The sequence below is a fragment of the Hyperolius riggenbachi genome, chromosome 5 (genome assembly GCF_040937935.1).
Source record: "Hyperolius riggenbachi isolate aHypRig1 chromosome 5, aHypRig1.pri, whole genome shotgun sequence".
NCBI lineage: Eukaryota > Metazoa > Chordata > Amphibia > Anura > Hyperoliidae > Hyperolius > Hyperolius riggenbachi.
In genome coordinates, this window is record NC_090650.1 from 28,132,994 (window position 1) to 28,160,378 (window position 27,385).

General features: G+C 44.4%; 1 protein-coding gene across 4 annotated transcripts in view; it reads left to right on the forward strand.

Moving 5' to 3' along the window:
* The window catches only part of LOC137518050 (protein split ends-like), an 87,579-nt gene that overhangs the window by 19,288 nt on the left and 40,906 nt on the right, over window positions 1–27,385 (forward strand). For all 4 annotated transcript variants that reach the window (XM_068235256.1, XM_068235254.1, XM_068235255.1 and 1 more), the window contains 4 exons: window positions 7,430–7,588; window positions 8,554–8,757; window positions 18,545–18,748; window positions 22,349–22,425. In XM_068235256.1, coding sequence (XP_068091357.1) covers window positions 7,430–7,588; window positions 8,554–8,757; window positions 18,545–18,748; window positions 22,349–22,425 — 644 coding nt within the window. The remainder of the gene's footprint in view (window positions 1–7,429; window positions 7,589–8,553; window positions 8,758–18,544; window positions 18,749–22,348; window positions 22,426–27,385) is intronic.

Below are 27,385 nucleotides of genomic sequence, written 5' to 3' on the forward strand. Positions count from 1 at the left end.
AGAGATTGATGCTCCTGACAGCTCATGGCAGGTTCCATGTTTTTCTGTCAAATGTGTCGTCATGTCCTGCCTGCTTCCTGATCACAGAAAAGCTCGTACTGAATAACACAGTGTGCAGTGAATATTAATGAGCCATGTGGCTAGGAACAATAGCTGACTCCTGCAGTGTACTCTGCCCAGAGATTTATCAGTGCTACGCGCTGGACTGATTACAAGCTGCTGTAACGTCTCATTAGCAGCCGAGGGGAGGGCCCCAGAATGCTTTGCAGTATAGTATGCGGCTTGCGTCCTCTTAGGTCTAACAGCTTTTCTGATAAGAACACATCAAAGGTAAGAGAGATTTTTATCTTCAATAATGCCTTTATGGCTTCCTTCTAAACTGTTTAACACAGGAGAATAGAGGTTTAAATTAGCTTCTGCAGCCTGACAGTTACTCTTAAAGAGAGTCTGAAGCGAGAATAGATCTCGCTTCAGACCTCATAGCTAGCAGGGGCATGCGTGCCCCTGCTAAAACGCCGCCATAGCGCGGCTTAACGGGGGTCCCTGTCCCCCCAAACCCCCACCACCGTGCAGCGGGGGAGCGCTTCCTGGTTGGGGCAGGGCTAACTGCCGCAGCCCTGCCCCATGCGCGTCTGTCAGACGCGTATCTCCGCCTCTCCCCCGCCCCTCTCAGTCTTCCTTCACTGAGAGGGGCGGGGGAGAGGCAGCGATGCGCGTAGGCAGGGCTGCAGCCGTTAGCCCTGCCTCCAGGAAGAGTTTTCCCTACGACCATTTTACGACCAACTTTTGCGGGGGGTGGGTTGGGGGTGAAGGGACCCCCGTTAAGCCGCGGGATAGCGGCGTTTTAGCAGGGGCACACGTGCCCCTGCTATATATAAGACCTGAAGCGAGATTTAGTCTCGCTTCAGTGTCTCTTTAAATAACATGATTACTTTGAGAATTTGCCTTGGTTTATGATGACAATGGATCATGAGCAATGTGCGGCATCTTGTGGCAAAACAGAGGTACTACAGGTAATGAAAATGTCCAGCAAATGCCTGGCTATGGAAGTAACATTTTCCAGTCGGTTTCTGCATGTGTGAGCTGCACTTCTCTGGTTTTCTTTTCTCTCAGGGAGGATAGACTTCAGCAAGAGGTCACCAAACTTTTCCTGTGCTGAATTAAAATTGTTTGTTAGCCTGATGCAGCATCATTATCTTTCAGGGGGCCAGTCTTCTCTCTCCTCCTCCCCCCTCGCCCCCCCCCCCCATTTTCTTCCTCCTTCCTATGCTGTTTATCCTTCTGTTCCACACTCCCGCTCCAAAATAATTCAACAACCTTCGACCCTAACTTCCTGAATGTGATTATTAATTTATATAGCACAGACATCTTTCCTAGTGCTTTACACATAATTCAAACATTTGTATAGCACTTTTGTGCAGTCAGACTCAAGACGTTTGAGAGCTGCAACCACTAAGGGCCACTCAATAAGCCACCTGGCAGTGTCAGGGAGTATTGCCCAAGGACTCCTCACTGAATAGCTACTGGCTTACTGAATAGGAAGAGCTGAGATTCAAACCCAGGTCTCCTGTGTCAGAGGTAGTGCCCTTAACCAGCACCCCATAGTCATGTGGCTGGCCGGCCACCCCTCTTGCGGGAAATAAATAAATATATATTTTAAAAAACTCACGGCTGGGCGCCCCTAGGGATCCAGCGCCCAGGGGCACATGTCCCACCCCGCCCCCCCAAGCTACGCCCCTGCCATTGGATTAGCATACATAGCTTGAACTGCTGTCAAAAAAGCTCCTGTAATGCCCCAGCGTCTCAACACCGCCTGCAGCCAATCCCACTCCACATTGTCGAAGGCTTTCTCTGCGCCAAACACAAGGAGAGCTGTGTCCTTAAAAGTGCTAGGATATGCTTTTGCATGTTCTAGGACAGTTAGGATTTTCCTCACATTGCTTACTGCTGCTCTGTTAAGTACAAACCCAGTTTGGTTCGGGTGCACTAGTTTCGGCACTATCTGTGCTAGTCTCTGCCATTATTTTCAAGAAAATTTTCATATCCTGGTTCAATAACGAAATACGGCGATAGGAACCTGGATTCGTAGGGTCTCTTCCTTCTTTTGGAATGAGCTTGATTTAGGCTAACTGACCCGTATTGGGGTACTGCCCCGTTTTCAGTATATAGTTGTAAACCTGCACCAGTTAGTCTGAGACGTCTTGCTTTAGAATATTAAAAAACTCCGCTGGAAGACCATCCGGTCCTGGAGAATTTGCATTGGCCAATGTTTTTATGGTCTTCAGCACCTCTCCTGTGGTTCCTAGTGCGTTTAACATATCTGCCTCTGAATCTGTCACATTGGGCAACCTAATCTGCGTCAAAAGGCCATCAATATCTGGTCTACTCACAGTACTGGACATATTTAGTTTGGGGTAGAATTTTGCAAAAATGCCATTAACTGTTTTGGGATTATGTTCTAAGACGGAGTTTCCCAACCCTGTCTTCAAGGCCCACCAACAGTGCATGTTGTGCAGAAAACCACACACATGCACAGGTGAGGTAATTAGTGTCTCAGCAGAGCTAATTAACTACCTGTGTGGATTTCCACAAAACATGCACTGTTGGTGGGCCTTGAGGACAGGGTTGGGGAACACTGTTAATCTAAGAGACTCCTGTCGTTTAGCAATGTGATTTCCTGTTTTTTTGAGGTGTTTGGATGCTATATTTGCCACTAGTCTGCCCACCTTATCCCCATTTCTGTGGAAGAATAGATCAGAGTGAGCCTTATGCAGTGTCGTCCTCATTGTTAACCATAAATCCGCTTTTGCCTTATCTCTCATTTAGCATTCTCTTGTTTGTGGAGATGGATTCGTCATATAATCTTTTTGTGACTTACTCACCTGCTCAACCATATCTGTATAATGTTTGGTTAGCTGCTCTTTCCTTGCTGCTACATATGAGATATTGCGGCCTGTAAGTACTGACTTTGCCGTCTCCCAAAACAGAACTGGCATTGTCTTATGTTTTAAATTGTCGTACTCATACTCAACCTACCAGCTGTGTAAAAGTAGCTCAAATGTTTCGTCGCCATACAAACTTGTGGGGAAACTCCACACAAATGCGGAGCCTTTCGGGGCTATCACACAGATTTAAGGTCACTGGGGCATGGTCAGAGATGAGTATATCTCCTATTGAGCAGGAGTTAATTCTATTGGCCATTTAATCTCCTATTAGGAACATGTCTATTCTCGACCATGTGCTGTGTTTTGGGGAAAAGAAAGTTTATTCTCTATGAAATGGACTAAGGTATCTCCAAGCGTCTAACACAGGGGTAGGGAACCTATGGCTCGGGAGCCAGATGTGGCTCTTTTGATGGCTACATCTGGCTCACATACAAATCAGCAGGGATGGTCGTAGTCAGTCAACTTCGCTATGCTGGAACTACGCATAGTTTTACGCAATTACGCTTCACCAAACTACGGCTTCGAAATCAAATATTCGCTTCGTATGCATTTCGTAGACTATGCATTAAAATACGCAATTACGCGTAGTGCATGCGGATGCTTATGCCCGGATGCAGAAAATGTAACGCATTAATTCTTCAGTAAATGCTTATACCGGTAACTTTTCTATGCGTACATTCCCCTTTCCAATGCGTACATTTGTAAGCATGCAACCGCACGCGGAAAATTAGACGCGAGTAACGCATTCGTAGTTTCACTACACAATACACATGTTAACTACGCATAGTGGGTGTAAGCTACGCGTAGCAGTACTTCGCTACGCGTAAATTCGTAAGCATAGTTTTGAAACTTCACCTACGAACTACGATGCGTAGATGCAAACTACAATGCGTGAATTCGCACTGGCGTAGTTTCTGCTCATCCCTGCAAATCAGTAGGGTTGCTCAAGAGGGGCAGTTTAGGGCCCTGTTACACTTAATCAGTTGCTGAAACCCAAGAGAAGCTGAAGATGTGTCTGACACTTTCCGCTGCCCAGCGAATCAACTCTATGCACATCACCTTGGCAACAGGGACGGGGGCCCTACTGCCCCAGTTTGAAACGTATTGTATGGCTCTCATGGAAATACAATACCAAAAAGGTTCCTGGCCCCTGGTCTAACAGATTGGTTGCCTCCAATAGAGAGGACAGTCTGGTATCCGATCTGCGTGGTACAACATTCAAGCAGCTCCTATCCATCCCGTGTTCAACCACAGAGTTCATGTCACCTCCTACACTCAAGGATGTATGCATTACTGCATTTATTTGCTCCACAAGGTTGTCAAAAAAATTTCTGTTATCACCATAGACATTTAGTAGTGTCACCTGTTTTGTGGCTATTTGCAAATGCAGTCACACCCACCTACCAATGGCATCATGGTCTTGCTGTAGACATTGGTGTCTTAGATGTTTACTTATTAGTATCACAGCTCCTGCTTTTTTTGTTAACCGCTGGAGCTCCATAGACCGCACCCACCTAATTCTTTTTCAAATAGGATATTTGGTCAGCCCCCATATGTGTTTCTTGTAGCATGCAAATGTCCGGGTGCATCTTTTTTAGGTGCGCCAGGACCTTCGCCCGCTTGTATGGAGACTTCAGCCCCTTCACATTCCAAGTGATTATTCTCATTATCCAAAGCCCCATTGGTCGATGCAACTGTAGATGCTACACTAGAACATGCAGAGAAAAGCCCTCCCACCCCCTTTCTTCTCCCTTTCCCTTCTCATGGTAAGAATAATAGAAAATGTAAAACATACAAACTTTGCATATACGCATTAGTACTTCTTCCCTGTACAGTTCTCTCCATCACACTCTGAGGACCCTCTCACAGTATGGGTCAGCGACAGATTTAGTTAAATATCAACAAAAGAAATAACAAACAGGCTTGACATATTTTCTCAATGAATGTGGTCAGAATTCCTCTGGCTCAGCTGGGTACAATGTTCTAAAAGTCAGCTTTCTAAAGGAACAGTAGTGTATTACGCTTTACATCAGGATCAGCACCTTTATATTAGATTTAACATGAGTAGCATGCTATACCGTATATATACTAAAACTTGTATGAAGAGTAATGGCCAGACAGTTCAGGTCTGGATCTCCTTTTCATATCTACCATCTCCAGAAGAGCAGAGCGTCCAGTCAATCTCTTGGAGACGATCTGGAACGCTGTGGGAATACCCTCCAGATAGAGTACTGGTTAAGGGCACTGTCTTTAACATGGGAGACCAGGGTTCAAATCCTGGCTAGGGTCAGTACCTATTCAGTAAGGAGTTCAAGGCCAGACTCTCTAACACCGTCGGGCGGCCTCCTGAGCGCGTCCCAGTGGCTGCAGCTCTGGAGCGCTTTGTCCGACAGGAGAAAAGCGCTATATAAATGTTTGGCTTAATCGGCGGCTTAAAAGATAATCTTGTGCTTCTTCTGGGGTGTGGCATAGAAACACCTTGTCCTCTTCATCCGTAATTCCTAATATCGCAGGGTAGACCAAGGCAAACTTTATTTTGTGACTATAAAGAGTGTTGCATATTTTGCCAAAAGCTTGTCTCTTCTGGACACTTCCAGTGAGTAGTCTTGAAAAAGACGTATTTCTTTGTTGTTATAGATGAGGTCAGAGGAGGCTGATCTATAAGCCGTCATTAGCTTCACCTTGTCTGCAAAATCCACATATCTGGCCATAATCATTCTCAGTTTATCCACCTTGCCTTTTGCTTTGGAGAGCCCTACATGGTGGACACGCTCCACCTTGAGTTCACCAGAGATACCCAGCAGCTTGGGATTGTCCACTGAGCATAATATTAATTGTGCGGCTGTAACATCTTCGGCACCCCCACAATCAGAATATTATTCCGCCGGGACCTGCTCTCCAGACCCTTGATTCTTTCATGTGCTGTGGCGTTTTCTTGTAAAAAAGACTCTATGGCCAACTGTGCCTCATGCAGATCATCTTCACATGAACTAAGCCTTTTCTCTAGCTCTGTTAGCTTTTCCCCTTGTCTGCGCTGTTCTTGCTTCACTTGTTGAAGGGACTTGGTGATGGCTGAGTCTATCATGTCTCGGATTTCTGGGGCCAACACTTTACCCATCTCCAGTGCAAGCTGTTTATAATTTATCTGCACGGTACCTTGTTCTTGTCGTTCTGCTTGTGACTCCTCTCCAGAGTCTCGATCAGGGGTGCCCGCTCTGGAACTCGCCTCCTCTCCCTTCTTTGGCCGGTTCTTGTTACTTTTATCTGGTGCGCCGCCAGCCGTCCTTGGGTGCCTCAGGGGGGCTTGCAGGCAATCTGAGTGGTTTGAGGTGTTTGGATGGCAGCGTTAAGCTGTTTTATGTGCCGCTGTTAGAGGGTCTAGCCGGAGCTCTCCTTCTGCTAGCCTTCCATACGGGCGCCGGAACCAGAAGTCTCACTGGACCTTTTTATGATTTTTTAGTGATCGAAATTCATGATTGAAATACATTGCAATCACGATCGCTCTAAAATCACGAAAAAATGCTGCATGTAAGCTAATCTCAAATTGCTGGCGATCATGGGAGTGAGATCACTGCTGTATAGTTAACATTTCACTAGCGCTTTAAAAAGTGCTAGCGATTGCCGACAATTTGACGATTAGTGGTAAATGCCAGATAATCGCCTAAGTGTAAATGGACCTTAGCCCTAACCTACAAAGCTCTCCACAATATCTCTCCTCTGTACATCTCACTAGTTTCCAGATACCAACCCAATCGCAATCTCAGATCTGCACATGACCGTCTTTTGTCTTTCTCTAGAATCGCCTCCTCACATTCACATATACAGGATTTCTCACATGCTTCATCCCTTCTCTGGAATGCCCTTCCACAACACATCCGTCACTCTGCAAACCTTTGTTACCTTTAAATGCTCTCTAAAAACTCACTTGTTCTGACAAGCATACGCTCTACCTTAGGTCACTTCCCATTTGTCCTAAGGCCAAAGTTGCACTTCTACTAGATATCCTAAAACGCACTGCCTCTAGGTATGTTTATTGTATACTACCTCACCTGTGGTTTCCCCCTATTCCTTTAGATTGTAAGCTCACAAGGGCAGGGCTCTCTCCTCCTTTTGTGTCTCGGAATTCATTATACATTTTATTCATCATGTTACTTTTGTCACTGTCATTACCAATTCTGTATTTTGTCACAAATTATGTATTTTGTATATTGGTGTATTCCATTTGTATGTATTATGTAACCTCATGTTCATTTCTTACTTTGTACAACGCCACGAAATATGTTGGCGCTTTATAAATCAATAATAATATTATTATGGTTGTATTATTTGGTGTTATTTTGCATTGTGTTTTGTAATAGGTTTTGCGTTTGATTTCTTTGGCTTTTCTTTTTCTGCGTGTTTTTGTGAACTTTTTGTATTTGAGTTTTTTGGGCTTTTGTCTTTCTGCGTTTGTGTAAACTGTTTTCTTGGTGTTACTGTGGCAGGATTATGCAAGAGGATAAAAAAGGCAGAGGAGCTTCAGGAATTGGAGGAGGGCTCTGGTGTGTCTAATGAACCCCCTTTGGATAATCTGGAGCCGCCTGCTGCTGTGACCTCACCATCCAGTGAGCGGGGGAGTTTCACCACATCATTAATACCACCAGGCAAGTCTTTATAGTCCAGGTGATTGAGTACAAACTGAATAATTCCATATCTTTCACAAATAACTGATCTCATGTCAGTGTTCACAGTTATGTTTAGGGACAGTTCTAGACTTTTTTCTGCCTGAGACAAACTTGTGAGGATGTATGTGGCAAAAAAACACCCTCAGTATAGGTAGGTAGGTAGCCAGGTATAGGTGCCCTCTGTATAGTTAGCCAAGTATAGCTGTCCCCAGTATAGGTAGCCAGGTATAGTTGCCCCCAGTATAGGTAGCCAGCTATTGCCCCAGTATAGGTAGCCAGCTATAGTTGCCCCCAATATAGGTTGCCCAGGTATAGGTGTCCCCAGTATAGGTAGCCAGGTCTAGTTTCCCCCAGTATAGGTAGCCAGGTATAGTTGCCCCCAGTATAGGTAGCCAGATATAGTTGCCCCGAGTATAGATTAGCCAGGTATTGGTGCCTCCAGTATAGGTTAGCCAAGTATAGGTGCCCTCAGTATAGCTAGCCAGGTATAGTTGCCCCTAGTATGGGTTAGCCAGGTAGGTTCCCCCAATATAGGTAGCCAGCTTGTCCTGTCCCCCCCCCCCATCCCGGCCACCGCTCAGTTACCTCCTTAAGTAAGCGGCCCTGTCTTCCACCACAGTGCCGCCCAGTCCCCCTCACTAGCGCTAGACCTCAGATCCGCAGTGACCCGGCCGCAGGAAGTGAAAAGACACCAGAGCGGTTCCCCTGGTAACGGCGCATATGCAGGAAGTAAGTACTTCCTGTATACCCGGCGCTACTGGAACCATTCTGGTGTCCTGTGGATCAATGTTATACTTGTAAGATTATGGTTGTATTATTTGATGTTGTAGCTGTATGCGTGTTATTTTGCATTGTGTTTTGTACTAGCTTTTGTATTTGAGTTATCTCGGCTTTTGTTTTCCTGCGTGTTTGTGTGAGATAATTTCTTGGTGTTACTGTGGCAGAATTATGGAGGTGCAGAAGAAGAATATATGCCCGTCCACTGCCACCCTCCTCTTCAAAAGAGGAGGAGCTTCAGGAAGTGGAGGAGGGATCTGGTGTGTGTAATGAACCCCCTGTGGATAATTTGGACCCACCTGCTGCTGTGACCTCACCATCCAGTGAGCAATGGAGTTTCACCACATCATCATTGTCACCTTTACTCACAGGCAAGTCTTTATAGTCCAGGGCCCATATGCATTCTTTACCTGAGTTATCTCCTAGGAGATAATTTTCATCTTCTCTTTAAACTAACTTTTCAGCATTTTACAATTGAAAAAGTACCCAATAATTGATCAGAAAGTACTCCTCCTCCTCCTTCGATAGCACTACAGCCCAGTTTGAGCCTTGGCCTACTTCAGTTTTCTGTCCCATCCATCTCAATCTATTGCTGCCTGTTTCCACTTGCGTATAAGCAGTTCTTCAGCATCTTTGTCAACTTCATCTGCCCATCTCTTTCTAGGTCTTCCAGTTACTCTTTGTCCATTCATGCTTCTTGTAAAGATTTTTTGGGGGATCCTATGGTCATCCATTCTAACCACATGTCCTGCCCATCTCAACAGTTGCATCCTAATATGGTCTGATAGTGTGAGATCTTTTTAATACTTTACTAGCTGATGACCCGGCATTGCTCTGGTATGTATTTGGCTGGTGTTGGCTCTGCTCTTCTAACCCTAACACACAGTCACTCAATGACCAAGTTTGTGAGCTTTTGGGTCTTTGGCATCAATAATTTGTATTTTCCCATTGAAATAAAACAAACTTGATTGGCTGTTTGTGGCTCCACCCCTATTTCTGAATTTGAACTACAGTCACCCAATGACCAACTGTACCAGGTTTGAGGCTTGTGCCATTAACAGTGAAAGAATGGCAGCAATTTAAATATTCCTCTTGAAAATCAACAGAAAAACATATGCAAGCCAAGGTTAAAGATGCCAACTGTCCTAAATCTTAAAAAATGTGACCAGTTCATAATTGTTTATCATGACAGTTTGGCGACCATAAGGCGAAAAGCCAAAGCAATAAGAGGGAGACAAGGCTGGTTAACGTAATGTACAGTTTGTACTGACTCTTGTTAATCAGTCCAAGGGGTAGGCACTGCTCCACCCACTTTTCTGAATATTAATCCCAGTCGCCCAGTGATCGCCCAGTGAGAGACTGTGCAAAGTTTGAGAACCCTGCCATTAACAGTGTAAGAATGGCTGCAGTTTGCATTTTTCCAGTGAAAATTGTATTTGTCTACACCCACTTTTTGTAACCTTGACACACAGTCACTCAATGCGTATGAGTGACAGTACAGGGGATTATACATTTCCACAGTACATTTTATTTTAGAGCCTGGTGATACTTTGCCAAGGGCTGCTCACACCAAGATAATGTAGTAGTGCTTGACAAGCTCCATTTGAAAAGATACACAAAACATCCCCTCAGAATCCTTGAGGCCGAGGCCTTAAAAAAAAAAAGATTCCAAAGAACAGCAACCTGTCAACTCTCAGGTGCAACTAGGAAAAGTACTGCATAAAGAAGAATGTAGGAGGAAGAGAGAAATAAGAAAAGAAGGAAATAGAAGGAGAGATGAGAAGAGAAAAGAGAAAGGTAAGCAAGGTGAGTATCCCCGGAGTACCTTAACAGGAAATAGAAAATAGAAATCTAGAGCCACAATATCATAGTGGACCTATAAATGATATTTAGGGGTCCCAAATTTTATGAAATTTGGCGCTCCTGTCTTCCAGTATACTTGCCATTTTCTCTTGTATCGTGAAGGTCGAGACCCTCTCTTTTACCTCCTCAAAGGAGACAAATTGTCTTCTCCAGGCTTTGGCTATCGTTTGATTTGCTGCTACAAAGATGTAATGGATAAGATAGTTTTGGGATTTCATTTTAAAATGTAATAAAGCTGACCAGGGGTCCTTCGTTACCCTCTTGCCCATCAATGACTGAATCAGTCTATATATTCTGCTCCAGAATCTGGAAAGCATGGGACATGTCCAAAAAAATATGGAGCATGTCACCCTTAGCGTTACAACCACGAAAGCATTGTCCTGAATTTCTCTGTACACAAAGGCAGACCGTGCACTGTCACTTACTGTCACTTGTACGCTTTATTGCCTCTGTAGCCATACATGCAAATAGTCTTCGTATTGAAAATACATTACATCTGCCATACAATAATGGATCAGTCAAACCTGGTGCTGGGGTGCTGGGGATAGTGGTGACCGTAGGGAAGAAAAGGACGGCACAACAGCCGTTTCACGCCTGACTAGCGCTTGTTCACGTGTGTGTCCTGTATTACACACGTATTACAGGACACACGTGAACAAGCGCCAGTCAGGCGTGAAACGGCTGTTGTGCCGTCCTTTTCTTCCCTATGGTCACCACTATCCCCAGCACCCCAGCACCAGGTTTGACTGATCCATTATTGTATGGCAGATGTAATGTATTTTCTATACGAAGACAATTTGCATGTATGGCTACAGAGGCAATAAAGCGTACAAGTGACAGTGCCCGGTCTGCCTTTGTGTACAGATAAATTGCTGAGTGTTTTCTACCTATGTGTTTCCGGCTGCACGTCACTTGGCTTGTCCAGTAAAGCCCCCATACAGGTGTTATACAGGGGTGCGAATCACGGAAGCAATACAGATGCTGCTTGACTTCCCCTCTCCCTCCCAAGATAATTTCTGAGTGCCGAGTGTCGTTTAATTTTACAACGTACTGATTGTCCTGAATTTGTTCCTGATAAATGGGAGAGTCTGGCTGGAACCCAGTACCACCTCATTAATACTTTATAGGCCGACTCAGTCACCGCCAGATTAAGGGAAAGTTTAGGAATTCCCCTTCCGGTCTCCTCCCATTTCTCCCGTGTTTTGCTGCTTTTCAGGTCAGACTCCCATCTGGACTTATACCCATAGTGGAAAGATAAAGGTGGTTCGTTTAAAAGTGTATAAAGGTCAGAAATAATGCCCCTAGCAAAGGGCTCAGTGGAGCAAAAACGTTCAAATCTTGTTAAAGTTATTGGAAATTGAACTTGCGCTGGGAAAAAGGAATGTAACCAATGCCTGAGTTGAAAATAACGAAATTTCTCAGCTAATGGAATTTGATATTTGTCAATTAGGTCATTCTATGTTGGAATGCCTGCGCTACCTAACAAGAACTTAATTTGCTGAATGCCTTTCTCTCTCCACCATTTAAAACCATGTGGATTATCATGGCCAGGTTTAAACGTTGGGTTATTGATAAAAGATAATAAGGGTAGAGTAGGAGATAATAAGTTCTTAGATTAACAGATGGAATCCCATATATGTAGGCAGTGTTGCAAGACTGCGCTCAACCTCTGAGGGCGAAGAGCTTTTGAGATCCAAATGGGAGTCTGGACCGATTGAGGGGAACCTTCCGGAATATCAAAAAGAGACCAAAGTGGCATCTTTGAGCCTTTGTATAAATCTATAAGATGGACTAATTTGGGAGCCTGATAGTAATTTTCTAAATTTGGGACTCCCAAACCCCCATTTCTTTTATGAGCATACATTGACACTCTTGGGACCCTGGGGCGAGCGTCTTTCCATATAAACTTTAAAATTTTATTCTGCAGCATCCGAAGAAAGTGAGGAGGAATATAGGTTGGTAACATTCTAAAGTAATAAAGGATTTTAGGCAAAAGTGTCATCTTGATTGAATTTATACAACCCAGCCAAGAAAGATTATATACTGATCATTGGGTTAAGGTCTGTGTGATTAATTTATTTAGTGCATAGTAATTATATCGAAAAAGAGTTTGATAGGAAGAGGTTAAGTTAATACCCAGATACTCTCTGACCAAGAAAAGGGATATTGAGCCTGGATGGATTGGCAAATCTCTCGAGGTTAGTTAATATTGAGGGCTTTTAATTTACTTGTATTAATTTGAAGGCCAGATAATCGAGAAAATTGTATATTAAAGTAAAGAATTCTGGGATGGAAGACTCAGGTTGAGTGAGAAAAAGTAATAAATCGTCTGCGAATAAATTTAATTTATGCTGTATTCTAGCCAATTCCACTCCACATATTCTGTTTTCTTAAACAACGAGTGTCAGCGCCAAGGCAGAAGGCGACCGCAGCCGAGAAGGACAATGTCCAAAAGTCCACACAAGCAATGACTATATAAAGTCAGCGCAGGTCTATAGTAATACAGATTTCGTCATTTTCTGGTATACAGGATCTTCGAACAAAAATGTAAAGAAGCAAGGCTTACCAGATTCCAACAACCCACATTATAAGGTTGTTAACGAGTTGGATAGATGGTCCGCAGCACTTTTTAAAGGGGTTCTTTCGCGAATTATGAAAAAAATAAAAAGTCGTTTATGCATAAACTATTAACATCCTTTTAAAATAGTGTAAAAAGTTTTTCAAAAAAATGAATGGATTCCTCAAAGCAACATGTAATGTAAATGACAGACTGGGAGGCTAATCCATTTGATAGGGTTTTTTTTTTACTTGCATTTCACAAACATAACTGCTGCCTAGTTTTCAGTTGAGTAATCTATTGCCATCAGTTGCAGTTACAGTGATAATGGCTGATCTCTGCATATTTTCTTCTTGTATTCACACACACAGAGAAAGGACCCACCCCCCTCCCTCCCCTCCCTGCAGGAATGGCTAAAGCACATGCCGATAACTATTCAGTGAGTACGTCAAATGTTTACATAGTTGCCCGGCAACCAGACGGCATCTGTGCAGAATAGTTCGTATCTTCTGCAAGCGAGCAGTTCAATAAGGGGACACACTACAGCTGATAGCAGATAACTCGCTTGCAGAAGATACAAACTATTCTGCACAGATGCCGTCTGGTTGCCGGGCAACTATGTAAACATTTGACGTACTCACTGAATAGTTATCGGCATGTGCTTTAGCCATTCCTGCAGGGAGGGGAGCAAGGTGTGTGTGTCCTTTCTCTCTGTGTGTGAATACAAGAAGAAAATATGCAGAGATCAGCCATTATCACTGTAACTGCAACTGATGGCAATAGATTACTCAACTGAAAACTAGGCAGCAGTTATGTTTGTGAAATGCAAGTAAAAAAAAACACCCCTATCAAATGGATTAGCCTCCCAGTCCGACATCCGTCACTAATTACATTACATGTTGCTTTGAGGAAACCAGTCATTTTTTAAAAAAACTTTTTACACTATTTTAGAAGGATGTTTAATAGTTTATGCATAAACCACTTTTTATTTTTTTTATCATTCGCGAAGGAACTCCTTTCAAATGGTGTCGTTTCACCAGCGATGTTGCACACCACAGATTCCTCCGGAATATAGTAGATATCCTGAGGTCGCAGAGACTAACCAAATGGGGAGTCCAGTAGGATAGGGACATGAGAGAGAGGCTCCCTAAGCTAGATGATCTTTTCTATTTGGCACTTTTACTGGCCTGATGAAGCGGGCTGAGACCCGCGAAACGCGTTGCCTGTGCTAATAAAAATCCCTTGTATTAACTACAGAGGTTTCGTTATTGAGGTAAGCTACCTCATATCACTTTTCGATTTTAAGCTGATTTTAGATGCTTTTATTATATCAGGGCGCCTCTTTCACTTTTACGTGACATGAAAGAGATGTACGGCACATCTAAGTGTAAACCGTCTTTATTACATAACAAGTAAAACAATTTAAAAACAAGGATAAAAGAAACTCACATACGGGGCCCGTGCACTGGGAACCCCGAAAAAGTAGCGCGCATAAAATGGTCAGTAGAAGACCTCAAATAAAATGGTGCCGCCTGTCGCCTTCCCGACCGGTTTCTCAATCTTGCGTCATCAGGGGAGAAACGACACCATATTCTGTTTTCTTGCCTAATAGCTGAAGCCAGCGGTTCCATGGCCAGTATAAATAATATAGGGGACACCCCTGAAAAGCGCCCCTGTTAATTTGAAATAGAGCAGACGAAAAGCCTGCATAGTGAACACTGGCTGTTGGTTTAGAATATAGCACCTTAATCCTGGTAATAAAAGACTCTCCCAACCCCCATCTGGCTAAAACTTTGAATAAGTAGTCCCAAGACACCGTATCGAAGGCCTTGTATATGTCTAATGATAGACATAAGCCAGGAATGTTCCTTTTATTTAACAATTCTATAATTTGGATTGCTCTTAAAGAGACACTGAAGCGGAAAAAAAAATATGATATAGTGAATTGGTTGTGTACTATATGAATAATTACTAGAAGATTAGCAGCAAAGAAAATATTCTCATACTTTTATTTTCAGGTATATAGTGTTTTTTCTAACATCGCATCATTCTATAATATGTGCAGATTACACAACACTCAGCATTCAAAATTAGTCTTTCAGAGCAGTCTGTGAAGTAATGACCTCTCCTCTGGCAGAGGAAAAGTAAATAGTGCAGGAACAGTTGAGATAATAAAAGTCAGATAACAGCCCTCTCCACGACTAACTTAGCCGGAGAGCTTAATGGCTTGTTTGCATAGAGATAACAACTGGAGTTTCTCAACTCTTCCTGTACTGGAAACAATTACACTGATGTATCTGATCTTAATGTTTTATTTCTTAGCTGTGCTACACATACAAATCATAATATCATCTTTTTTTTTTTTTCGCTTCAGTGTCTCTTTAAGGTTGCATCTGAGGCCTGTCGGCCTGGGACAAAGCCCACCTGTTCTTTATGTACTATGTCAGCCAAAAAGAGATTAAGTCTTGTTGATAATATTTTAGTTACAAGTTTATTGTCTATATTTAATAGAGAAATTGGTCGAAATTGGTGTGGCTCTAGAGGTTCAAGATCTGACTTAGGGAGCATAGCAATATCTGCTTGAAGAGCACTAGCGTGAGGGATTTTGCCCAATCTGTAAGCATTGAAGAGAGACACCAAAAGAGGTGATAAAATAGCTTTCCCCCACTTTTCTAAATATTAATCCCAGTCTCCCAGTGACCAACTGTGTCAAGTTTGAGAACCCTGCGCATTAACAGTGTAAGAATGGCTGCAGTTTATATTTTCCCATGTAAAAAGTTAGTTGTCTTTTTCTCCGCCCACTGTTTCTATCCTTGACATACAGTCACTCCAGTTTCCACCCACATCCCAAAAACATACAGGGTTCGATTCACAAAGCGGTGCTAACCCAGTAAAAGACTTTAGGCGTGATAACCATTGCACCACGCTGGTGAAAAGCCAGTTTAGGCGTGATAAGTTTAGGCGTGATAAGTCCTGCACGCAAAGCAGCGCCATTAAACTCTATGCGAAGTGCACCAGACTTTGCTAGCGCAAAACTTTTGATCAGCTGTGCACTGCGGTGCTAACCCAGTTGGTGCTTAAACTTCTCACGCCTAAACTTATCATGTCTAAACTTATAATGCGTAAACTTATCCCGCTTAAACTGAGTTTAGGCGTGATAAGGGGCTTTTCACCAGCGTTCTAACTGTTAGCACCGCTTTGTGAATCAAGCCTACAGATAAGTTAATTGTCTTCCCCTAAAATTGGCCCTAGACGACAATACATACACTACACGATACATACATAGACATATGACTATGGTAGGGATTAAGATTGTGAGCCCCTCTGAGGGACAGTTAGTGACAAGACAATATACTCTGTACAGTGCTGCGTAATATGTCGGTGCTATATAAATGCTTAAAGAAAACCCGAGGTGGGGATATGGGTAGCAGATGGGACACAGAGTCATGTCCTCTGGCTAACGACATGGCTCTGTGTCATCCAACCACCGCTCTCTGACCCCACAGCCGCGATATAGCCCCCAGAGTATAGCGACAAGATTTGTCACTAACTCGGAGGTAAATAGAGGGGAGAGGAATTCCCTGTTTAAAACGTCGGCCAGGGGCATTCTTACAGGGTTTCCTGAGCTACCATTGGGCAGCTCTCTCCCCTGGCCACGCCTCCTGCCGCTCCCCCTCCTCCCTGCATGCTATGCGCGACAACACAGTTTATTGGCGCAGCTACGTGACCCAGGGGTCACCAAAGTGAAAGTGGCTACTGCAGCCTACGGGAGCAGCGGTTTTTGCGGCTACCTGATCCGATCAGCCACGCGGCTCAGGTAGCCTAGTTTTTTTTTTTCCATTCTTTTAACCCACCTCTGGTTCTCTTTAAATTAAATAAATAAATGAATGTCAATAAAGTTTTTCAATAAAGAAAACTTCCATAATTTTTTACGGAAATCCGTTTCTCCGAAACCGGTAAAACTGATTGGCCGGTAACCGGTAAAACTACCGTCACTCCCACAGACTGCATGTGGATGACAAGAGAGAGGAAAACAACTGTACTTCTCCTGCATTTAATTCATCTAGTTATATATGTGCATTTCACATACTTTAGAGGAAGTGTTTGCCGCATTTCAGGGTTGATTCACCAACACTCGGCGTGCCTTAATTGTCAGTCTGCACGCTACACGTGCTATTGGCAGCCCCAGTGACAGGAGCGCACGCTATGCTGCTGTAGTGCAGCATAGCAAACACTAGTAACTTTACGCTCGCTATGGGCCAGTAACGCGCCCCACTGTCAAGTGACAGGCAGCCTATTGGGCCAATCAAAGTGCGGGGATCTCATCCTTTAAAGTGACTGGCCTCGAAAGGGCGGGACGAGTGTGGTGCCCGTTATTGGCACATAGCAGACGTAAAGTTACTAGCGCTCGCTATGCTGCACTACAGCAGGATAATGTGCGCTCCTGTCACTTGAGTTGATTACACTTGCTATGTGGCCCGTGGCGTGCAGACTCTAGTAATTAAGACACGCTGATGAAATAAATAACAGGAGGTTACTCACGCTATTTCTGTTAGTGAATCAACCCCTTCATGTGTCGGAGGTAACGTTTTGCCACATTTCATGTGTTGGTGTTTGCTGCATTGCATGTGTGGGAGGTAATGTTTGTCGCATTTCTTATTTGATGGTCAAAGTGATTGCATTTGCTACCTTGGGGTTACATTGGTGCAGCATTTGGCTTTTTGGAGGCTCATCATGATTACTAAAAAGTATGCTTATCCTATTTTAGTTCCTGGACGTAGTTTCTACGTCCAGGAACCATGCGTGCTCCCGCGGCCGATCGCGCGCGTGCACGCGCACTCCCGGCCGCGGATTCGGTAGCCAGGGAATCAATGTATCGGGCTACGGTGCCCGATTATTGATTCCTCTCCCCCGCTGAAAAAGCGACAGCTTCTCTCAGAAGCTGCGCCTTTTCTGGCCATTCCCTTCCCGATGCGTCACTGTAAGCGTATGTTACGCTTAGAGTGACGTCATGTAAACAAACTCATGGCCGCCATCTTGTGGCCAAAAAGTAATACTACACCTGTAAAAAAAAAAAAATTTAAAATTAACACACATTTACATTATAAATCACTTGTTTACCCCCCACCCTCCCAAAACTACCCAAATAAAATGTTTACAATAAAAAAAAAAAACCATTACAATAAAAAAAAAATGTAAATATTTACCAAAGGGTCTAAACTTTTTAAATATCAATGTAAAGATGAAATATTTCTATATTTTTTTTATTTTAAACTTGTAAATAGTGATAGATGCAAAACGGAAAAAATGCACCTTTATTTCCAAATAAAATATTGTCGCCATACATTGTGATAGGGACATAATTTTAACAGTGTTATACCCGGGACATATGGGCAAATACAATACGTGAGTTTTAATTATGGAGGCATGTATTATTTTAAAACTATAATGGCTGAAAACTGAGAAATAATGAATTTTTTCCGTTTTTTCTTATTCTTCCTGTTAAAATGCATTTACAGTAAAGTGGCTCTTAGCAAAATGTACCCCCCAAAGAAAGCCTAATTGGTGGCGGAAAAAACAAGCTATAGATCAGTGCATTGTGATAAGTAGTGATAAAGTTATAGGCTAATGAATGGGAGGTGAACATTTCTCACGTGAAAACGACGGAACCTGAGTGGGTTATACATGAACCAAAACAAACACAAATACAGGAAAATGTATATATTTTGCATCTTCAGCTCTGTCTAGCCTAGCATCATTGTCAACCAGCACAGCATCATTGTCAACCAGCACGGCATCATCGTCAACCAGCACGGCATCATCGTCAACCAGCACGACATCTTCGTCAGCCAGCATAACATCATCGTCAGACCAGCAGCACACAGCACTGCCAGGTCAGGCAACAGCACCAACAGAACAGCTGAGCTCAGAGTCAGAGACAGGTAAGGATACCCTCTGCGTATTATTGTGGAATGGTGTCTGCTGCACATATGCTGTTAGAAGTAATCTGCAGCGTGAGACCTATGGAAGCTGCCATATTTATTTCCTTTTAAACAATACCAGTTGCCTGTCAGTCTTGCAGATCTTTCTGTTCAGTTGGGTCTAAAGGTGCGTACGCATGCACGACAGCAGCCAACGACGGGTCCCTCAGCACCTCCCGCTGGGCGGGTTTTCAGCAGACTGTAGTGCGTGTGTACGCACTGTCGGCAGACTGATAAGGCTGTTCCTGAACGATCCGCTGGGGGGAGCGTTCAGGAACAGCCTCATCAGTCCGCCGACAGTGCGTACACACGCACTACAGTCTGCTGAAAACCTGCCCAGCGGGAGGTGCTGAGGGACTCGTCGTTGGCTGCTGTCGTGCATGTGTACGCACCTTAAGGGCTCGTTTCCACCATAGCGAATCCGCATGCGGCGCCGACATGCGGATTCGCTTGTTACATTGAAGTGGCCGGGGCTGTTTCCATATGTGCGGCGTGCGAGAGCGATTTGGCGGCGGGCCAAATCTGCACGACGGGACCCACAGAATTCGCCTGCGTCGGGAATCCATGCGAATCGCCGCTAATGTATTTAATAGGAAAAATGCATGCGTTTTTTACATGCGTTTTTACCCGTGATTCGCATGCGATTTCGCACATTTTTCAATGTTATTTTGGCCTGGCAGAGTCATGGTTAATTTCGCATGGCAGGGTGAAATCGCACGCGAAATTGCGGGTAAAAATGCATGCGGAAATGCATCCGCATGCGTTTTTACAAGCGTCGGGATGCCGGCGAAATCGCGTCGCAACAGTGGAAACGGGCCCTGAATCACACATCTGAAACAAGCATGCAGCTAATCTTGTCAGATTTGTCAAAGATATCTGATCTGCATGCTTGTTCTGGGTCTATGGCTTAAAGTATTAGAGGCAGAGGATCAGCTGGAGTGCCAGCCTATGTGCATTATTTACAAGGAAATAAACACGTCAGCCTCCATATCCAACTCACCTCGGCTTCCCTTTAAAGGGACTCCGAGCAGTGCAGAAACTATGGAAAGATGCATATCATTTTAAAGCTCTCTTTCTCCTCTTTCCAATGATATATAAATCGCCATCCTACGCCTTTTAGTTTTCGCTATTTTCGCGATTGAAATTGCAGCGGCCGCGATTTCGATTGCGAAAATAGAGAAAACTAAAAGGCGTAGAGTGACGATTTAGGTGTCGCCAGAAAGAGGAGAAAGAGAGCTTTAAAAAATGATATCCATCTTTCCATAGTTACATTGTATTACACAGGACGACACTTTCCCCGGTGTCAGCAGCTCCATTCAGCAGAATGGAGCTGCTGACTTTAGGAAAAAGTCGCCCTGTGTAATACAATGTAACTATGGAAAGATGGATATCATTTTAAAGCTCTCTTTCTCCTCTTTCTGACGACCCCTAAATCGTCACCCTACAACTTTTAGTTTTCTCTATTTTCGCGATCAAAATCGCGGCCGCGGCAATTTCAATCGCGAAAATAGCGAAAACGAAAAGGCGTAGGGCGGCGATTTATATATCATTGGAAAGAGGAGAAAGAGAGCTTTAAAATGATATGCATCTTTCCATAGTTTCTGCACTGCTCGAAGTCCCTTTAAGTTAATGTACATTTGGCCCACCCGCCATGCCCAATTTCCTGTTAATGTCCACACCCATTTTTCACAGGACGCACTATGCGCACCACAGCTCAGCACTGCCCTGGTGCCCGGGGCTGCTTTGGATCTTCCAGGACCCTAGCAATGCCCCTGATTTTATGTATTGTAGCGAATGTTTCCTGGTTTTATTATTTGATGGTCATATTGGCTGCATTTACTATTTAGGTGTTATTGTTGCAACATTTGCCATCTTAAGGGCTCAGTCATGATGATAGTAAATGTTATGCTAATCAATAAACCAAAATAAACACAATGACAGTAAAATGTATATTTTTGGCTCTGTGGAAGATTAAAAATGTCACATAGATAAGGTGAAAATAGAAAAAAGCTTTGTGCCCAATGGTACCATGATGGTGGCAAACTAAACATGTTCAACCCTGCCTATTAGAAAGTCATCACGCACCCTGCATGGTGGTAAAGTGCGCTGGGGGGCGGGGCATATGTGTATGGTCGGTCATGTCTATACACACACATCTAGTGTATGGATGATTTGATATATGGGTGGACATGGAGATGTACAGGAGACAGAGCAGGCAAGCGGTTAATTTTGCCAGGGTTTTTCAACCCTGTCCTCAAGTACCACTAACAGTGCATGTTTTGTGGAAATCCACAGAGGTAGTTATAGAGACACTGAAGCGAAAAAAAAATTATGATATTATGATTTGTATGTGTAGTACAGCTAAGAAATAAAACATTAAGATCAGATACATCAGTCTAATTGTTTCCAGTACAGGAAGAGTTGAGAAACTCCAGTTGTTATCTCTATGCAAACAAGCCATTAAGCTCTCCGACTAAGTTATGCTGGATACACACCATGAGTTTCCGCGTCGAATGCGTCCATCGATACGCGTCGATTCGATTATTTCCGAGCATTTCTGAACGAATTTCGATGATTTTTAGGTCGATTGCCATGTAAAGTATGGCAAATCGACCTAACAATCCATCGAAGCTTCAATCGGACATGTCGGAAATAATCGAATCGACGCGTATCGACGGCCGCATCGAACGCAGAAACGCATGGTGTGTATCTAGCATTAGTCGTGGAGAGGGCTGTTATCTGACTTTTATTATCTCAACTGTAAGTGAACTGTTTACTTTTTCTCTGCTAGAGGAGAGGTCATTACTTCACAGACTGCTCTGAAAGAATAATTTTGAATGCTGAGTGTTGTGTAATCTGCACATATTATAGAATAATGCAATGTTAGAAAAAACACTATATACCTGAAAATAAAAGTATGAGAATATTTTCTTTGCTGCTAATCTTCTAGTAATTATTCATAGTACACAACCAATTCATTATATCATATATATTTTTTTCGCCTCAGTGTCTCTTTAATCAGCTCTGCTGAGACACTAATTACCTCACCTGTGAATGTTTGTGGTTTTCTGCAAAACATGCACTGTTGGTGGTACTTGAGGACAGGGTTGAAAAGCCCTGCATTTTGCAACCACATAGAGGCTGGCGGCCGGGATGTTCGTCCGCCAGTTTGGTACATTGCCTGCCCGGGACATATTTGTGCCAGGAACATGGGAAATTAATTCTGGTATTTGTCCCGTGCAATCTGTGATGTCATTGTCTGGTTACAGTATTCTTCCAACAGGCTGTATATATTATTCCTATGCCCCCGAGGAAGTGGCAGAGATACAGCGAAACAAGTGTCAGCCTTTAGCTGTGAAGTTGCAACTCGCATGTGTATTTTAGATTTGTGTTAACCTGTTAGATTTCTATACAAGTTTTGCTTTTAGCTGTTTTGCTTTTTCAACTAGCAAATCATTATTTACGCCAACGTTGAAATCCCAATTTGAGGATTGTTGATATTATTGTATATTTAACATGGGGAGGAGCATATTTCATATTCGGCAATGTCATTATCCTCAGATTTTCACTTTTCCGTGGCTTCCAGAGCCGCTGGGACCGCCCGCCTCATCAAGCCCGAAAAAATATATATTATTAAAGTAAGTTTTTTTGTTTGTTTATTTTTTAACTGTATTAATACCTGACTAAGGGCAAGTTCACAATGGTGGGTTGTGGTGGTGGCATAATGGTTGTTTTGTAATTCGTCTTGTCGTACTGCAATGCACCACCTATAGCGACGTTCACAGTGCGCTGGTGCCTTGTAGTTTAAAGTGACTATGAGATGAGTAATAATAATAGATTTATACATACTTGGGGCTTCCTCCAGCCCCCTCCGCACCAATCGCTCCCATGCCATCTTCCTCCGCCTCCTTGTTGTCCCGTTAGAAGCCCCGATAGCTTGGCCAGTTGGGGCGGACTGTGCATGCATGGCCCGGCTGCGTGGCTGCACCCCACCGCACTCCTGTGGCCAGGAGCGTTCTGCGCCTGCGTACTACTGCGCAGCTCCCAGCCATGGGAGCAAGACAGGGGGCACATGCAGCCGCACTGCGCATGTGCCGACTGGCCAAAGTTACAGGGGGTATAATGGGAGAAGGTGGAGGAAGACGGCATGGGTGCGAAGGGGACTGGAGGAAGCCCCAGGTATGGATATGACGTTCAGACTATAGGCAATGCACAGCGGTGCGATGCGATGCTACATGCATTTTTGCCAAAACACAGTGCTGTTCCAATTCACTGTAATGAATGTGATCAGCAGTGCAAGGCACGGGAACACAGATGACGTGCAATAGCATGCGTTGCACTCTGAACGCACAGCCATTTGTGTTAAAGAAAACCTGTACTGAAAAAGGTTCCCCTGGGGGGTACTCACCTCAGTAGGGGGAAGCCTCTGGACACTATTGAGGCTTCCCCCGTCCTCCTGTGTCCCACGGCGGTCTCGCTGCAGCCCCCGGAACACACAGGCGACAAATCTGACAGCCTGTTCAATATTTACCTTTTCTGGCTCCAGCGGGGGCGCTGTTGTGGCTCTTCTGACGAAGATAGGCGAAAATAGCCGATCTCCGTCGGGTCCGCTCTACGGTGCAGACGCAGGAGACTTGCGCCTGCGCAGTAGATCGGCCTGACGGAAATCGGCTACTTTCGCCTATCTCCGTGCAGAGAGCAGATACTGCGCCAGCGCTGGAGCCACGGAGGTAAATATTTACATCGCCGCCGCTCCGGGAGGATTTTCGCCGCCGCCGTGGGACCGAGGAGGACGGGGGAAGCCTCAATAGGATCCGGAGGCTCCCCCCACCCGAGGTGAGTAGCCCCAGGGGAAGTTTTTTCCAGGGCTGTGGAGTCGGTCCAAAAATCCACCGACTCCGACTCCTCAGTTTAGGATTCCACCGACTCCGACTCCACGACTCCTCTAATTTGCATATTACAATTTTGTTGATTAAAAGTATGTAACATGAAATTCGTCTCTTAACGGCCAACGCTTAGGAATTTTACAAAACAACTGAAGTGAGAAGGATATGTAGACTACTATATTTATTCCCTTTAGACTAAAACTAGTCCTTGGTAAGAGTACTTGTAAAAGGTACAAACCGGAACAAAGAACATCTATCAGGCCCTAGGCAATGTAAGTGTGGGTACATGTAAGCATGATGTGCAGGTACTCTGCAGGGGAATGAGGAGATTGTAAACAGACAACACCTCTGTGTTCAATGTGCACAGCATTCTCAGTGGATTCCCTGCAGCTCTGTGGGGAGTGCATATGTAGAGTATAGTACTACTGTGTAACAAAGTAAACCTGAGACAGATGAAATTAAAGTTTTATACATACCTGGGGCTTCCTCCAGCCGCCTTCAGGATAATCAGTCCCTCGTTGTCCTCCTCCACCACCTGGATCTTCTGCTATGAGTCCAGGTACTTGAGCCAGTCAGGCGTAGTGCGCATGCACACACTCCGCCGCCAGGAGCATACTACACCTGTGCAGCAGTATTGCGCAGGTGCAGAATGTTCCTGGCCGTGGGAGCGGCATGCGGCCGGACAGCGCTGACTGGCTGAATTACCAGGACTCATAGCAGAAGATCCGGGTGGTGGAGGACAGTGAGGGACTGATTAGCCTGAAGGGGGCTGGAGGAAGCCCCAGGTATGTATAAAGCTTTACTTTTCATCCGTCTCAGTTACCCTTTAATTTGTAGTCACCAAACCAAAATTTTAATAACATATCAAATTATTTGATTTCATCAGCAAAGGGAGTGTATACATTTGCATAAATCAGCATCAATGCAGAATTATTTCCATCTCGTTGACCATCTCTATTAGTGACACAGCTACACATCAGGCTTTATTCTTACAGCATAGATGTTATTTAGTATATATAAGAGATTCCTGTGTACACATCATATATACAGTCACAATCAGATATGTATATCTGTCCTTAAAAATACGGGGACTGCTTTTTTTTGAAGCAGCACAAGTAACTAATTTTGATTGGTTTATTTCATTTTTGTGGACTAAGCACAGCTATTACTGTATATATGTTACGGCCAGAACCCGAAGTTTGGCCACTTCTAGTTCTGGCCGGCCACTTCGGGTTCTGGCCGGCCAATGCGCGAAGTGGCCGCTGCGCTGCGGCCAATGTTAGAAATGGAATGATTCCTCTGAGGTTAATGTATCTTCTGGCCGCAGCGCAGCGGCCAAACGTATAACAACTTAGTGAATTTATTGCAATTCAGCCGGCGGCAATGTAACAATTCAAGCCGCCGGCTTTTTTTTTCTCTGCCTCTCTCTCTCTCCTCTTATGGGCAGTCGGCGGGGACATGCGTGTCCCCGGGAGTCGTTCGTGGCGCCAGGGCAGCAGAGCGGGGAGGCTGCAGACATTGCTTCTGCCAGCACCCGCTCTGCAAGAACAGCAGGATCCCCCTGCCGCGACGAACGACTCCGGGGGGACACGCGTGTCCCCGCCGGCGGCCCATAGGAGAGCGAGAGAGGCGGGGGGGAGGAGAGAGAGGCAGAAAAAAAAAAAGCCGGCGGCTTGAATTGTTACATTGCCGCCGGCTGAATTGCAATAAATTCACTAAGTTGTTATACGTTTGGCCGCTGCGCTGCGGCCAGAAGATACATTAACCTCAGAGGAATCATTCCATTTCTAACATTGGCCACAGCGCAGCGGCCACTTCGCGCATTGGCCGGCCAGAACCCGAAGTGGCCGGCCAGAACTAGAAGTGGCCAAACTTCGGGTTCTGGCCGTAACATATATACTGTGTATATATACATTATTTTTATCTGAGAAATAGAACATTTTATCATATTTTCTATTTTAATTACAGTTACAAATTCATTAGGAGTCGGAGTCGGTGCATTTTTTCCCGACTCCGACTCCAGGCACCCAAAATTGCCCGACTCCACGACTCCGACTCCACGACTCCGACTCCACAGCCCTGGTTTTTTCATTACAGATTTTCTTTAACAGTTAAAGCAGGGCATACTTTTCATTTACTGTATGCTTAACAGCATGTTATTATTAATATTTAGTATTCATATAGCATCGACATCTTCCACAGCACTGTACAGAGTATATTGTCTTGTCACTGACTGTCCCTCAGAGGAGCTCACAATCTAATCCCTACCGTAGTTATATGTCTATGTATGTATCATGTAGTGTATGTATCATAGTCTAGGGCCAATTTTAAGGGGGAAGACAATTAACTTATCTGTATGTTTTTGGGGTGTGGGAGGAAACTGGAGTGCCCAGAGGAAACCCACGCAGACACGGGGAGAACATACAAACTCCTTGCAGATATTGATCTGCCTGGGATTCAAGGTGAGAGCGCTAATTACTAGGACACTGTGCTGCCCAGCATGTGACATAATGGCAGGCAACTTGTGACACTGATGTCAGTGTCTCTCGCTTTCCAAATGTCACAGTGAACACAATAATTTGGCCTCAATTCACTAAGATCATGTTGGAGATAATAAGGCAAGAGATAACGTACCACCACACAGTGAGAGAGTTATCTGATCTCTTCAGTCCTTAACCTCTTAGCGGTAAACCCGTGCTGGACACGGGGTAAGCCGTTCAGGAGGATTTCTCAGGCCCCGCTGGGACGATCTGCATAATTTTTTTTTTTTCATACACGCAGCTAGCAAAGTGCTAAAGTACTTACGATCGCCGCCGCCCTGCGCCGATTCGCCGCTACCCGCCGCAGCAGAGGGTGTCCCCCGCCCCCTGAGACCCGTGCGCTGCCTGGCCAATCAGTGCCAGGCAGCGCTGAGGGGTGGATCGGGACTCCCTCTGATGTCGGTGACGTCATCGCGCACGTCGCCATGGCGACGGGGGAAGCCCTCATGGAAATCCCGTTCAGAACGGGATTTCCGGATAGGCATACGCGCCGGCGGCGATCGGCGCGTACTGGGGGACGCCGCAGGGAGGGGGGAAGCATGTAGCTAGCGCTAGGCTAGCTACATGCTAAAAAAAAAAAAAGTGAAAAAAACCCTCCCGCGGCCGCGCAGCCGCATTCATCATACCGCCAGGGAGGTTAAGTTACTTCCTCTGTAGTTATTTTCACACGCAGTTAATTAACAGCCTGTCTAGAATTCTGGAGTTATTTTAAGGATTGAAGAGTTAACTTAAAGACAGAAGAGTTAACTTTAGGTTTGCCTGAGGTAAAATGTTTCCTAAATACTAACTATACAACTTATTCTGAAAGTGGCAACTACATAGTAGGACATACGTATCTAGCTACCAAATTGAAAGGATAAATCGTTAATCATACTCCTCACAACAATAATGCTATAAAAGTAAAAAACGTTTTATTGAACATTAGAATACAAGAATTAAAGAGTGCTATTAAAAACAGCATGGAATGGCCACCCCGTCACAACCACCCAGTACAGCTCACCACACACCCACACACACATACAACGGCCGTATATGAATCACACTGAGGTTTAGGGCTTGAATACTACATGCCTGAATGCTACACGCCTCATCACCATGGTGATAACTCTAGAAAAGTTATTAAAGACAGGAGATAAGGCTTTATTATTATAAAAGCAAAGTCTTTTAACTCT